This window comes from Indicator indicator, chromosome 10 (assembly GCF_027791375.1).
Source record: "Indicator indicator isolate 239-I01 chromosome 10, UM_Iind_1.1, whole genome shotgun sequence".
In the NCBI taxonomy this organism is placed as follows: domain Eukaryota; kingdom Metazoa; phylum Chordata; class Aves; order Piciformes; family Indicatoridae; genus Indicator; species Indicator indicator.
Genome location: NC_072019.1, coordinates 27,390,806 through 27,407,027, shown reverse-complemented (window position 1 = coordinate 27,407,027; position 16,222 = coordinate 27,390,806). Strand labels below are relative to the sequence as shown.

The following is a 16,222-nucleotide window of genomic DNA, read 5'->3' as shown; positions in this document are numbered from 1 at the left end:
GCCTATGGATTGTCGAGGCTATAAAATATTCATATTCTTCAGTCAAAAAAAATCTGGATCAGTTTGCAACCAGAACTAAGCCACTTAACAACTCTGGAGCCCAACATTCAGATTACTAAGGGTATACTCAGCACTATGTGCACCATGGAGTAGCACAGTGGCTTAAAAGGAATCTTATGTCCACTCTGGATCATGAAACCACTTTATGATTCATGTTAACTGAACACAGGCTTGAAGCTGCCTTTCTGGCAGCAGCTCCTGAGCATGATTTACCAGCCAAAAAATAGGTTGCTCTACAAACCTTTTTGTACAGCAGTGCAAGAATAGATTTATGGGACACTGATTGTGTCAAATCACAGCCAGCACAGACTTCCTTGTTTTTTTTTTAACATCTCTTACATAAAAAAGATCACCAAAACAAGGTAATGAGGATGGAGAGCCCCAAAAGAAGGCAACTCTCCCAATGCATGATTTTGTAAATTTTTCCGCCTCCTACAAAACACCTCACAAATATTTTCAAGCAGGTTGTATCTCTGTATGGCAGGGTCAAATTCACATGTCTGTCATACCATACAATCATAGAACCACTTGGGTTGGAAGCAACCTTTAAAGGTCATCTAGTGCAACGCGTCTGTAGTCAGCACAGACATCTGTGACTAGAGCAGGTTGCTCAGAGCCCCAGATAACCTGACCTGGAATATTGCCAGGGCTCTACCACCATCTACCACCTCTCTGGGCAGCCTAGGCCAGTGGTTCACTACTCCCACAGTGAAGAATTTCTTCCTTCTCTCCATTCTACATCTCCCTCTTTTAGTCCAAACCATCACCCCTCGTGCTGTCACAACAGGCCCTGCTCAGAAGTCTGTCCCCAGCTTTCTCATCTGCCCTTTAAGCACTGAAAGGCCACCAGAAGGTCACCCTGGAAGCTTTCTCTTCTCCAGGCTGAACAACCCCAACTCTCTCAGCCTGGCCTAACAGCAGAGGGCTTCCAGCCCTCTCATCATTGCTGTGTCCTCCTCTGGCCCTGCTCCAATAGGTCCATGTCTCTGCTGTGCTGAGGACTCCAGAACTGGCTGCAGCACTGCAGGTGGGGTCTCAGCAGAGCAGAGCAGAGGGACAGAATCCCTTCCCTCCAACTGGTGCCCTGGGGATCAGCTGGGTATTAGCAGGCTCTGGGCTGTGAGTATACATGCCAGCTCATGTTGAGCTTCTCATCAACCATCACCCCAAGGAGGGTTGCTCTCAGTATGGTCTTCTAGACTCTGAAACATGCAGTTTAGACCAAAAAAGTGCCATATCTAAATTAGTTACACATCTGCTATTTTAATTCTCCTAGTGATTTCCAGTAGAAATCATCCAGGGCTGTTTATTGTCACCAGTACCAGTGTCTGTTCCTTCTATACTTGGTTATATCAAGGAAAATATAATAGTTCAACTGCAAAACTTTCAGAAATTCAAGAGTTGGAAAAATCAGGTTGGTTTGAATCCTCAGAAGAAAGCCTTTGGGTTAATAAAGTTTTAATAAACTGGTAGATGACTGAGGAAAACAGGTTTTTAAGAAAGCTTAAAATGCATTCTTTTGGCACATGATAATTGTAGTTAAGAGAAATTAAAGCAGCTGAAAGTCAGGCTGCCTCCATAGTTGAAAGATGAGTGGATGAATAATCCATTTGTTCAAATTTCCCTCTGCTGAATCTTTTCTTATCAATTATTTTAAAAAGTGGCTCATTCACCCTAAAATATTACTTTACAAAAGCCTGACCATGAAATAGCAAAACCATGATATACAGGAGGCTGAATCTGTGTGTCACTGGGAAGGTGGGGAGAGAAGCCAAAGTTCTGTCTGGTCCTCTAACTTGTGACAACACTGAATTTCAAGACAATAAAAATAGTGACCTGGCTTTCTGGGTTTAGAGACTAATCTGAAATAAGTCACTGAAAAAACAGAATGAATTGGGATAACTAAATAACTGTCAATAAAATTCAGGCTATTAGATTAGGTTTGGAGCTAATTAAATGGCAGGAAGCTCCCTGGAAGAGAATCAGACTTTGCAAGTCTCTCTAAAGAGAGAACACGAAGTTGTTTAGCTGCAGCACTCTTAAGCCAAAAACCCCTTGGATCATCATCAATCTCTGGTAACTGTGTAAAACATGCCTGTCTCCAGCTGTGAGCAGAAAAGACTCACATTGCCTTCCAAGGCAGCACAGACTCTCTGGGGCTGAAGAAAGAGCAGCAGTAATTAAACACACCAATTTGAAATGTCATTTAAATCAAAGCAGTGCAAGCAGAGAAGGATGTTTTTTGGTTGGTTGGTTGGTTGGGTTTTTTTACATTGCACAGGACAAAAAAAAAATCCCCAAACAACTCATTTGATGGGGCAAAATTAAGGAGCATTTATTCAAAATGAAAATATTCATCTACCAGTTTTGAGCAGGGGAGAAAGATAAAGGCTAAATAAACTTAACCCAAGGTGCATCCCTGCATCTGAACATGGTCTTTTTTAAGACCTAGAAGTTTGTGTTTGCCAAAAGCACAGCAGAAAGAAAAACTGCTTAAGGGAATTTTATTTTTTAAATGGAAATTTATGAACCATCAGAAATAGCAAATCACAGCCATTGATTCCAGTCCCTCACAGGTAATAAGAAAAACCCCATCATGAATATTGAAGGCAAATTTTGGCTGCAGGCAGAACTTTCTGACAGAACCTCAACACAAGGCAGAGGCCAGGCAGGCTGCTGGCCAAGGGAACTGCTGCAGGGAGGAGATCTGCTTCTGGGTGCTACTCTAGCACGTTCCTACCACCAATTTCTAGGGCAAACTCATCCCAAATATCCTTTATAGTATCTCCCAGGAATTCTGGTGTCCATATGGAAGTTGTATCAACTCAACAGTGAATTACAGACCCTCCACCAACACTTTAAGCAGCTTATAACCTTGTGGGGCCTTCTGGATTAAGAAGGGACATCTGCAAATTGCCATTTTTTTATGGTATATTTAGCACATTTTGGTCCCTGCAAGCTTTATAATGAAGCTAACAATACTAAGCTGCTTGGCTTCATTAAAATAGAAGAGGAAGTGTGTGTGAGCAGCTCCAAGAGAAATGGATGTGCCATGCTTCTTAAACTCTGATTAAAGACGATTTTTTTGGCCAGTAATGACTAGTTGTCTCTACATGGTGTTACCAAATCAAAAACTCAGTTAAGATAAAATAACTCACTTGTGGACAGCAAGCACAGTTTGCTCTCACATCCCCATAGGTATCTCACAACAAACTGTTTTTCCCAAAGACAGTTTTAACTAGAACACTTGATTTTAGTTGTAATTTCTTAAAACTTTGAGAGTATTTTTCCTGCTGGGATCTTCACAAATATGTATTTGGGTAAATATGTATTTTGGTGACATACCTGATGAATTTTATTCAGCTGCAAAAAAGGTGGGCCAACTGCTGAATTTATAAGGTGAGGTAAACCTGCAGATGCTCCAAGAACTGTTTTAGAAACACAAGACAAATGTTGGTTTATAAGTTAGGCAAGTAAAGGTCTTTGTAAGAGTTATTTTGTATTTTTTATATTTGGGGGTTGTGAAACTTTTCAGTAGACTAAAGGTCACTGTAACAAAACTTTTCAATACAGCCAGGTTTGATCTGCAATTAACAGCATATTAGAGATCAAACTTAGTTCCTCCTCTAAAGATGAGTTTTGCTCAAAGATGCAGATCACAGCTTTATCTAATGTGCTTTGAAACTTCAGCATTAGCTGAAGTGTTCAAAGTGTCCACAGTTTCTGGGTATCTTCAGTCAGGGGATTATGGCACGAACTCTTTGACCCCTAACTGACTCTTCAAATTACCTGTTCTCATTCCTGTTGCTAACACTTTCACCATCTGAAATGTGGTAAGATTGTTTTTAGTATGTTTATCCACATCCATCCTAACAAGAAGGCACAGAAATAGTTTCGGTTAGTACCAAGTTGTGGTTTAACCTCAGCTGGGAACTAAACACCACACAGCTGCTCGCTCACTCCTCATGCCTCCCAGTGGGCTGGGGAGAAGAACTGAAAATAAAACTTGTGGGTTGAGATAAGAAGAGTTTAATAACTAAAATAAGATATACTAATAACAACAATTAAAAAAGCATAATAATAATAAGGAGGAGGAAGAGAAGGAATATACAAAACCAGGAAGAAATAAAGCACAAGAAAAGGACAAGAGATGCACTATCTAACTGGCCACCAACCAATGACCTGCAGTGACCTGACCTCCCCAGCCCACTCCTCCCAGCTGATATATTGGGCATGACATTCTACGGTAGGGAATACCCCTTTGGAGAGTTCAGGTCAGCTGTCCTGGCTATACTCCCTCCCAGTTTCTTCTCCTGTTGCACGTTAGCAAAACATGAGAAGTTGGGAAGTCCTTGACTCCTTAGCAACAGCTGCAAACATCAGTGTATCATCAGCATTTGTCTCACTCTGAATCCAAAACACAACCCAGTTCTAGCTACTAAGCAGAGAATCAGCTCTATCCCAGCTGAAACCAGGGCATGCCATTACAAAATGCTGTGCATGATTATGGTAGCACCCAAGTGAATAATGACTGGCATTGGAAACAACAGGAGAAAGACCCAGGCTGAAAAATTCAGACAGAATCACAGAATTGTTTAGGCTGGAAAAGATCTTTAAGATTATCAAGTCCAACCTTTAACCCAGCAATACCAAGGCCACTGCTAAACCATGTCCCTCAGCACACATCTACATGGCTTTATTATAATTCCAGGGATGTGGATTCAAACACTTGCCTGGGCAGTCTGTTTCAGGGCTTGACAACCCTTTCAGTAGAGAAATATTTCCTAATGACCAAGCTAAGCCTCCCCTGGTGCAACTTGAGGCCATTTCCTCTTGTTCTGTCACTTGCTACTTGGAAGAAGAGGCCAACACCCAGCTCCCTCCAACCTCCTCTGTTGGAGGAGTTGTCAAGAGCCAGAAGGTCTCCGTTCAGCCTCCTTTTCTCCAGGCTGAACAACCTCAGTTCCCTCAGCTGCTCCTCACCAGATCTGTTCTCAAGACCCTTCACCAGCTTTGTTGCCCTTCTCAAGACCTGCTCCAGCACCGCAGTTTCCTTATAGTGAGGGACTCAAAACCAAACCTGTTATTTGAGGCTTCAGCCTCATCAGTGCTGAGTACAGACTTAGAATTAGATTTCAACTTGCCATTTTAATGCCATCTGCAAGAGCCATTTCATTTAATTTCAAACCTTCTTCTAACATAAACACTCAGAAAACACAGAGCTAATGTGGGGTAACGTTTTTAGGTCACGTTCATTTTGCCCTGACACAATAGTGTAGCAATCCACCTCTTGATTTTGCTTTCATCAAATGTGAAAGAATAAGTGACAGCAGAGGTTTTTAAATAGAATTCCTGCTTCTCTCCTTTGCTGAAAGGCTGAACTCAACAAGATCAGGGTTTCTTTTGTTAAACTGACTTCTAAACCCACTTACCAGGTTTAACAGCATGTCCACGCAACTGGGGCTGCAGCAGCATTTGCAACATGGCTGGGTTGTTAAAACTTTTCATGATCTGCACTGGATTTGGCTCTGGAAGCAAGCCTTTCCTATTGTTCCTCATCTTCAATGAAGAGAGATACAAAAGTGTTAGAATCAGGAGGAAACAAAGATGACATTGAGATGCCTCAGACCTGTGAGACGGTGATGCACACATTTCATTTTACACAGAAAAAAACAACTCCTTCCCTGTACCCTGCTCCTTTCCACGCTCCTTTTCCCTTCAAATGAAATATCTAACAAAACTGTTCCCCTCCAAAAATTCAAGCATATTATTTTTCCTGAGACACATTTCTTGTTTTCCCCTTAAATCAAGACAGAGTTAGCCAAAAAAGGGGAATGGGAGAGGCACTGCTGAGATGAGCACCACAGACCATCTCTTCATAGCATCACTCATCTCTCTTCTAAAGCTGTGGGCTAAAGCTAGTGGAAATAATGAGACTGTTCTGCTCCTCTTTTTAAGACAGCTTCATATAACACTGATCACATCCCATTTGCTAGGAAATAATCTGATAAAGACATGTGGTTGTAAAAAGCTTCCTTTTGTATCAAGCACAAGATTAAACTATTTTTCCTACCTTGAGATTTATCTTGAAATTGACAAATTCTTTTCTGTGTTAAGCCAACTTTTACCTTGCCAAATGACACTACTTCCAGTTATTTTTGGTTTGAACTGGAAAAATTTAGCTTACAAAACCCTACATTTTTTAAAACCCCAGAGCTATGTCAGTATAATTTGGTGATGATGTCCTATTGCCATATTTTACCCTTGCTCCTTGCAGCAAATGGAAGGAGACTTGGGAGCTGGAATCACAGAATGGTTTGGGTTGAAAACCACTTTAAAGACCATCTACTTCCAACTCCCCAGCCTCAGGCAGAGACACCTCCTGTTAGACCAAGTTGCTCAAGGTCCCATCCAATCTGGCTTTGAACATTTCCAGGCTTGGAGCCTCCACAACTTGTTCCAGTGCCTCACCACCCTCAAACTGAAGGGTCTCCTAGGAGGAGAACTGGGCTGCGTAGATAGGAGTAAGGCTAATGCTTCCAAAAGCTTGGCTTCTCTTCACAAAATTCCAGCATGGTGAGGGGATGAAAGGGACCTCTGGAGACCATCCTGTCCAACCCTTAAAGCAGGGACACCTGCAGCACGTTGCTCAGAATCACAATGGCCAGCTGGGTTTGGAATCTCTGCAGAGAAGGAGACTCCACAACCTCTCTGGGCAACCTGCTCCAGGGCTCCACCACACTCACAGCAAAGTTTCTCCTCACATTTAGGACTTCCTTACCCTAAAGCAAAGCAGCTGAATCCCTCTGACCCTACCCAGGCTGCTCAAGGTGTTTCAAAATTGTTCTGAAAACAGATTTGCAAGTTTCTTACCATCCTCTGTGCTGCTATGAGTGCTGCCAAGGTGCTTCTGCCTGGTGCTCCTGGAGCACAGTATGACACATGGACTCTCTTTCCTTTGATGGTGATGCCATTGGTGACTTCCTGGACCTCCTCAGCCTGCTCTGCAGTTTCATACTCAACCACCGCAAAGTCCCCAATACAACTGTCTTCATCCTGAGCAAACTGAAACAACATTTCATAACAGACTGCACAGAATGGAGAACTTCAGGGACTGCCTTGCTGTGTTTTCATCTGACCCTTGCAAAACACTTTGCAAACAGCTGACATCCTGTGTTGGGATCTACATAACTCAGTATGTTTCTTTCTCAGAATACCACATCACACAATCCCAGCATGGGGGGGATGGAAGGGACTTCTGGAGTTCACCCAGTCCAACCCCCCTGCTAGAGCAGGGGCACCCACGGCAGCTTGCCCAGGATTGCAATGTCCAGGTGGGTTTTTGAAGTATCCAGAGAGGAGACTCCACAACCTCTCTGTGAGCCTGCTCCACTGCTCCAACACCCTCACAGCAAAACAGTTTTCCTATGCATTTAGGTGGAACTTCTAGTGTTCTATTTTGTACCTCTTGCCCCTTGACCTGTTGTTGAGCACCACTGGAATGAGTGTGGCCCCATCCTCTTGCCACAACCCTGTGGGTTATTCCTCCCCAGGTGCAGGACCCTACAGTTGTCCTACTTCGAACTTCACAAGGTCATTCTCTGCCCAACTCTTCAGCATGTCCAGGTGTCACTGAACAGCAGCACAGCCTGACAGGGTGTCAGCCACTCCTCCCAGTTTTGCATCATTAGCAAACTGAGAGCACACGTCATCCAGGTCACTGCTGCAGATGCTGAACAAGATTGTACAGACCCCTGGGGAATGGCACAAGCTATAGGATGCTTGGCATGCATGCTCTACTTGAATTACCACCTCTGCTTCAAGCTCATGGAGAACCCAAGCTATGAAATATATTCAGAACAAAGAAGGGATGATAAGGAAATTGCAAATGCAGCTGTAGGCTACAATAATTTTAATTTTCTTTTGCAGGATAGGAATTATAAACTCATTATTGTTCAGCTCTTAAGCCTGCAATAATGAAAATGACATTCATCAGGCTAGATGGCAGCTGTTGAAACATCTAACAATGCAAATTCCACGGATGTATACTGCCTTTTAGGAGACTATGAAGGCTGTGGTCGTATTTAATGCCAAGAGAAGATGCCAGACTGATCAGTCAAGCAGACTGGAAACAGGCTTATGTGTCAAACAATGCCCTAGCCTTTGTCTGCAGAGTTTTATAGCAGAATGAGCAGATTTAAATCAAACAGCAACAAAAAAGAAAAAAAAAAAAAGAAAAAAAAAAGAAAAAAGGGGGTTAGAAGGGACAGAATAATGCTCAGGCAAAAATCTCTAGTCCTAAAATGAAGAGAAATGATATGAGCTCTGATAGAGAAGGGAGGAAATCTCCTCTAGGTTTCACTGGATAGAAAAGAACTTATCCTAAACTCTTAGGTTCCACAAACTTACATTAACCAGTGAAAAACAAACGTCAAAGATTCTGAAGAAAAAAGAGGGTGGTCAGGTCTTTAATGCTGCTGTTAAAAACTGGTCATGGAAAGAGCTCTGAAGAACTCACATATTTTTGATATATAGATACAGACACAGATGTGTATATGCTGTGTACATGTGTGTGGGAATGTGTGTGGAGAAGCATTGCGATTTATTTTGACATCGGTTGAGCTGCACTGGTAAAGATCTGAAGTACTTGTGAAAAGAATGGTTTGCAGCTATGGAATGCATTGTAGTTTCAGCACAGATTCCCAGCATGCTGGGGGTTGGAAGGGACCTCTGGAGACCATCCTGTCCAAACCCCCAGCTAAAAGCAGGCACACTCACAGCAGCTTGCCCAGCATCACAATAGCCAGCTGGGTTTGGAAGCTCTCCAGAGGAGACTTCACAACCTCTCTGGGCAGCCTGCTCCAGGGTTCCAGCACCCTCATACCAAAGAAATTTCTTCTGTTCAGGTGGAACTTCTTCAGTTCCAGTTTGTGCCTGCTGTCTCTTCTCCTGTTGCTGGGCACCACTGAGAAGAGTCTGGCTCCACTCTCTTGCCCCCCGCCCTTCAGCTCTTGCTGAGCATTGCTCAGCTCCCCTCTCAGGCTGCTCTTCTCCAGGCTCAACAGTCCCAGGGCTCTCAGCCCTTCCTCCTCACAGAGGTGTTCCAGGCCCTTCAGCATCTTCATAGCTTCCACTGGACTTTCTCCAGTAGTTCCCTGTCCCTTTTGAAGTGGGAAGACCAGAACCGGACCCAGTAGTCCAGCTGTAGCCTCACTAGGGCAGAATAAAGGGGAGGAGAATCTCCTTGACCTGCTGGCCACCCCAGGTGGCCATTGGTCTTCCTGGCTACAAGGGCACATTGCTGGCTCATGGTGAACTTGATGTCCACCAGCAGTCCCAGCTCCTTCTCCACAGAGCTGCTTTCCAGCAGGTCAACCCCTCATCTGTACTGCTGGACAGTAATCTGTATCAAAATATTCTGGAGAGCTTCTAAAAGAAACACTGATGATGGATTTGTTGCTCAGGGAGGAAAGCCAGAGTGTATGAAGAGCACAAGTGCAGAAGTTTAGACGACAGAGAACACACATACATGTGTATTAATATTTTTTTAGACTAGATCTAAGGAAGACATTTTTCACACTAAGTGTTGGTGAGACCCTGGTCCAGGTAGCCCAGGGAGTTGCCCCATCCCTAGAATCATTCCAGGTCAGGTCACTTGGTGCTCTGAGCAACCTGCTGGAGTTGTAAATGTCCCTGCTGACTGCAGGAGGGTTGGACTGGATGACCTTTAAAGGTCCCTTCCAACCCAAACCATTCTATGATTCTGTGATTTAAGAGGGACAGTAAGATGGGACAAAAAAGATCAATTTTAAGTGTCTCTATCTGTCCAGTAGAATGCTGTTAGTGAAGAGCATCTTTATCAGAGTTTGTTACTCTTCAGATCTCAGAGTTTTAAAAGGATGTTGAAAAATTATTGGGTGAGTTGATAATAGCCTCCAGATTATCTGACAGCTGGAAACATCCCCGAACTAAAGACTTTAAAAGATTAATCTGTTTAGCTAATTAAACAAAAATTGACCAAGTAACTTGATTACAGCACTTAATACCTTCTTACAGAAAGAAAATGGTGGGGAGCAAAGGCTCCTCAATCTAGTCATCAGTGAGGTGAAGCTGAAGGCAGATGCTTTCAAGAAAATAGGCACAAGTGCAAAACACCAATTTTTGGAAGTTTCTGGAAACAGTTGCCTCCAATTTATCTATCTGCTGGTAGATTTGGATGAAGCAAATATAAGGATGTGCTTTAGTCAGCGACAAATTCCTGGGGCTCCAAAAGAGGACTAGGGAAAATATGATGGCCTGCAGGTGGTCAGGCTAGACAGCCTGATGGACCTTCCGGTCGTAGATGCTGAGAACCTGCGACACTTATCCCTGAAGCTAATCTCTGACCAGCCTTCTAAGATAGTTGAGGAAAAAAAAGCACAAAAAAAACCCCAACAACAAACATAGATAAAACCAAACCCAACAACTGAAATCATACCCAACTGTGTGACCTTAACACAGGCTTTCTCTCTAGTGCCCCTGTATGGTATGCTGTTCTGCACCACTTCTGTGAACAACATTTTATTTGTGGTCATTATCACAAGCCATGATGATGAGAAGAACACCTTCACACTTGCAAAGGCTTGAAAGGATCTACCTCATTTCAACTACACTATCACCTAGAAAGGTTGTACCAGATGATTCTTGAGGTCCCTTCCAACCTGACATTCTGTGACTCTCTGGTGCCTCTTCTGTACCTGCAAGCTTTCCAAACGATCTACCACTTCTGTCACTGACAAGCTCAGCCCACTACAAGATCCAAGCATACATCTTCTTCAGTTAAGAAAAAAAACACTTCAAGTATTTACAGAGGTTTCTAAAGTACACCCATTAAATACATAGAATCATAGATTGGTTTCGGTTGGAAGGAACTTTTAAAGGGCATCTAATCCAACTCCCTGCAGTCAGCAGGGACTAGAGTAGGTTGCTCAGAGCCCCAAACAACCTGACCTGGAGTGGTTCCAGGGATGGGGCATCTACCACCTCTCTGGACAACCTGGGACAGTTTCTCACCATCCTCAGTGTAAAAGACTTCTCCCTTAGCTACAGAATAAAATACATAGAGATATAGAGCTATAGATGTGTTCTCCATCATCTAAACTGTTGCACTTATGCTGTTAGTACACTCTGGCTTTCCTCACTGAGCAATAAACCCATCATCAATGTTTCCTTTAAAAGCTCTCTAAAATTATTTCCAGTCATATATATGAGGAGGGGGTGTCTTCTAAGCATTTTATTGGCATTTCATGAGAGTAGTCTCCTGCAGATGTCCTAGCTGACATCAACCAATCACTTTGAGCTCATACCAAGAAAGCATCTGTACCACAGCATATATCGCAATGCAGATGTGTAACCACTCACTAATTAAAAGAAAAATAAAAGGATAAGACAACATACAGCAAAGATGCAAATACAGAGCCACTGACATCACGGCCATGACCTTCCAAAAGACACAAAATCCAACATACCTGGCAGAAAACAGGTTTATGCTTCAGTGAGAAAACTTGAACCAGATCTTTTGAATCAGCATGGTCTTTTTGTAATTTATCTACACAAAGGCACTTGGAGTGAATAAGATTTGTGGTCAGCTGGTTCACATCCATCCACTGCGCAAAGAGAGTGCTCTCCTCTAACTGCTTCCCCAGAAGTTCCAGCCTGGCCTTGGCAGCAGAGTCCTTCTTCATGTACTCCACAAAGCCATAGCCCTTGGAATGGCCAGTAGCTTCATTGTAGACCAAGAAACACCGCTCCACGTTGCCATAGGCACGCACAAGTTCTTCAAACTCTTCCAACGTCAATGAAATGGGCAAATTGGTGATGCAGAGCAAAGCATCTGTTGGTTGGAGCTGCACAGATATCTCCTTCCCCCGAAGAGAATACTGGTGGAACTTCTGAATGGCATTTTGAGCTTGCTCTCCATTTAACAGAGTGACAAACGCTGCAAGAGACCGGAACAAGTGACAGCACCGACGACAGCTCCTCCTCAGCCACAGAAGTAATGACCACACCTCTCCCTGTCCCCTAAACCCACCAGTGTAAGTCATAGGACAAACAAGAGTTTAGGATATACCGTGAAGGTGCAATAGATAAAGATATGCTGTAACACACCTGTTACAATTTGGCACTCTCACATGGATGTCATGAGGAATCACCTCAGAGTGACTACAGAAGCACAGACATGACCTCACCACTTGTAACATTTTCAGTTTAGGAAACAAAAAGAAAAGTATGCTTGGGGGAGTCCTTCAGGCTCTCTACAACTGCCTGAAAGGAAGCTGGAGCCAGGTGCTCAAGGCCACATCAAGTCTGACCTTGAATGTCTCCAGGGATGGGGACATCAGTCAACAACTGGTCAAGTGTTGGTCAACAACTGCTGAAGATGAGCCAGTGTGTGTGTCCCAGTGGCCAAGAAGGCCAAGAGCATCCTGGCTTTGTTCCACAGAGACACTCACAAAGGGAATATGCTTGAGATATACCACAGTGGACCAACCTGCTTCTGGATGACATTAGTGAAGTTCCCAGCTTTCCACTGGCTTCAGTAGAAGGTAACAAACTATGCAGCCAAAAACGGCACTGAGGGACATTCAAGCTACATGACAACATCTTCTGAAGTTACATTGTTCTCTGCTGCTCAGGCCAAGTCCTGGCTTTGTCTCCTTTAGTTTATTTGTTGCTGGAAAACACATAGCTAACTTCTTTGCTCAGGATGCTTTCAGACATCATGGCAGATGATGTTCCTCACTAGTTTCACCATGGAATTATGTTTTAGAACATATGTTTTAGGTTCTTACCTGTTCTTTTATTTCTGTCCACATAACAATACTTTATTTCATATTCTTTAAACAAGTCATGGATTTCCTGAAAGAGAAAAGTACAAGCAACATCAGATAAAGAATTAACCAGTACAAAAAAAAAAACCCCAAACCAAACCCAAACAACTTTCCTAATAAACAAAATCTCCCCATGGAAACACCTTCAAATATTTGGTTTTAAGACAGTTGATCACACTACTGCAGCGATGTTTTAATATGATATAAAAAAATGACTCACTGAGTTTGATTAATTTCACTTTTCATTACCTAAAGTCACATAAGCACAACAGGGTGTCCTGTTGAGTGTCTTTTGATAAAGATGGCTAACATCGCAGCTCATTAAACAGCAACACATCCCTCTCCCCCAAGTTTTTTGAAGCACAGCTAACATAGTTAAAATACCACACAGACAAGAAACACTGGCACCATCACATCATGCAGTCTACTGAGGGCAGGCAATGCTGCCATAAAATGAAATGCAACAGTTGCTTTATGTGCCTCCAACTGCTCAAATTCACTTTAGCAGATTTTCACTCTTTTAATAATGAATATTCTTTCAACCAACAGGTAACTGTGCCCAGAATACCCCCTGGAAAGTGTCCTCTATCAATTACTGCACAGATGCTCAATGAAGAATTGATCCCAAGAGCATTATTTGCTCCCACTAATTAATGGGGAGAGAGCAGGGGGGGTTAGGAGCAAGTGGAAGAGCTGTGTACCAGTTTGCTGCAGCAAGAGCAAGGTGTATGCAGGTGCCCCACAAAAAATAGAAACATGATCAGTTCAGTGGTGAGAACACAGAAATCAATATTAATCATCCCCAAGAACAGCCCAAAGTAGTAACCTGGATATACAGAATCAGCGAATCACTGCAGTTGGAAAAGACCTTTAAGGTCATCAAATCCAGCCATGACCTAACTCTACCAAGGCCACCATCTCTACCTCCAGAGATGGGGATTCAACCACCTCCCTGTGCAGCCTGTCCCACTCTTTAAGAACCCTTTCAGTGAAGAAGCTTCTTCTAATTTCCAATCTAAACCTTCCCTGGGGCAACTTGAGGCCATGTCCTCTCATCACTATCATCTCCTATCACTTGTAACTAGGGAGAAGATACCAGTGGTCACCTGGCTCCAAACTCTTTTCAAGGAGTTGTAGAGAGCAAGATGGTCTCCACTGAGGCTCCTTTTCTCCAGAAGAAGAGGAAAGAGTATGCATCCTTTTACTTGGGTTAGTCCCATACATGCCAGTGAAAATCCAACTGAGTAATCAAAATCAAAATCACAACCTTGTCTGAATCAAAAAATGGTGGGAGTTGGAATGGACCTCTGGAAATCACCCAATCTAAAATCCCTACTAAAGCAGGTGCATCCATAGCAGCTTGCCCATGAGCACAATATCCAGGTGGGTTTGGAATTCTCCAGAGAAAGAGACTCCACAACCTCTCTGGACAGCCTGCTCCAGGGCTTCAGCACCCTCACACCAAAGAAGTTTCTCCTTATGTTTAGGTGAACCTCTTGGTTTCTGGGCTGAGCCCTTGTCCTGTTACTGGGCACCACTGAGAAGAGTCTGGCCCCATCCTCTTGCCCCCTGCCCAGTAGCAGACAATTTCCAGCAGCCCACCCTATTTGCCAGTTTGCTAATCCAATATATAGCTGAGAGGTTAATTGGGTTCTCCATGAGTGGTGTCAGGTGCATAGCTTTTAGTCAAGCCAGCAGCAATCTCTGGTTTCAGTAGTTAACAGCTGTCAAATACTGCATTAATAAAATATGGCAGCACCTCACAATCTACCAGCCACCTTCTGATCAGATGTGAGAAGGATGTGGTTTCTGAAGAGCAAAATATACCAGGTACAATTCAAAGATTCAAGCCAGGAAGGTGATTGGATTGTGGACATCCCTCTTCAGAGAATTAGTTGGTGGTTCCTTCTGAGTCATGAGAGACTGAGAAGACACCTTCTGCAGTTTTGTACAGCTCAGTTGTATCTTATTCATAGAATGGTTTAGGTTGGAAGGGACCTTGAACAACCTCCCTGCCATAGACAGCAACAGCTCCCACTAGAGCAGGTTGCTCAAGACCTCATGCAAGCTGGCTTCAAACACCTCCAAGGAGGGCGCATCCACAGCCTCCCTGGGCAACCTGTTCCAGTGCCTCACCACCCTCACTGGAAAGAATTTTTTCCTAATCTCCAGTCTAAATCTGCCCTCCTCAAGCTTAAAGCCATTCCCTCTCATCCTATCTTGGCACTGAAGACTCTAAAAAAGTAATTTTGGTCCCACTCAGAACAAGGGGGACATGTTGAACTTTTTACTCCCTATATTATTTTACAGAAGTCACACTGAAAGTTCTAGATTATGAGGAAGTTGCAGGAAGTATTTCAAACAGCTCTCAATACTCTTTTGAAAGTCATCTCTGAATCAGATGATTCCATGTGATTTCCCAGTAACTGCCTGGAACTTTAACTGAGAGGGAAAATAACCTGAATTGAACATACGGCTGCTGAGGGACATGGTTTAGTACCAGGCTTAGTCGAATTAATGGTTGGACTTGATGATCTTTAGAGTCCTTTCCAACTAAAACAATTCTATGAATCTGTATCTTCCTGGGATAACTATGAGGTCTCATGTAAAAAAATACAACATAATGAAGACTAAAAATAAAAACCTAATTTAAGCAAAGTTTAGTAAAGATTTTCATAGAATCGAAGAATGGTAGGGGTTGGAAGGGACCTCTGGTGGTCATCCAGTCCAACCCCCCTGCCAAAGCAGGATCACCTAGGGCAGGTCACACAGGAACACATCCAGATGGGTGTTGAAAGTCTCTAGAGAAGGAGACTCCACAACATCTCTGGACAGCCTGCTCCAGGCCTCCTTCATCCTTACAGTAAAGAAGTTTCTCCTCATGTTGAGGTGGAGCTTCCTGGGTTCCAGTTTGCAGATATTCATAAACATTAAGAAGATCCCCTCTCAGCTGCTCTTTTCCAGGCTAAATAGCCTTAGGTCTCTCAGCCTTTCCTCATCACATAGATGTTCCAGTCCCTTCATCACCCTCATAGCCCTCCATTGGACATTCTCTAGCGTATCTCTTTCCCCTTGAACTGGGGACCACGAGAACTGGACACAGTATTCCAGATGTGATCTCACCAGGATAGAGTAGAGGGGAGGAAAACCTCCCTTGATCTGCTGGTCACACTCTTCCCAATACACCCCAGGAGACCACTTGCCTTCTTGGCCACAAAGGCACATTACTGTCCCATGGATAACACTGTCCACCAGGACCCCAAGGTCCTTCTCCACAGAGCTGCTGTCCAGCA

The 16,222-nt window shown here is 43.5% G+C and overlaps 1 protein-coding gene across 1 annotated transcript in view; it reads right to left on the bottom strand.

Moving 5' to 3' along the window:
• Positions 1-16,222, bottom strand: part of RAVER2 (ribonucleoprotein, PTB binding 2) — a 43,367-nt gene that overhangs the window by 14,615 nt on the left and 12,530 nt on the right. Inside the window, exons 3-8 of the mRNA XM_054384561.1 lie at positions 12,891-12,957; positions 11,568-12,037; positions 6,934-7,125; positions 5,493-5,619; positions 5,093-5,095; positions 3,406-3,488 (exon numbers count right to left, since the gene is read on the bottom strand). Coding sequence (XP_054240536.1) covers positions 3,406-3,488; positions 5,093-5,095; positions 5,493-5,619; positions 6,934-7,125; positions 11,568-12,037; positions 12,891-12,957 — 942 coding nt within the window. The remainder of the gene's footprint in view (positions 1-3,405; positions 3,489-5,092; positions 5,096-5,492; positions 5,620-6,933; positions 7,126-11,567; positions 12,038-12,890; positions 12,958-16,222) is intronic.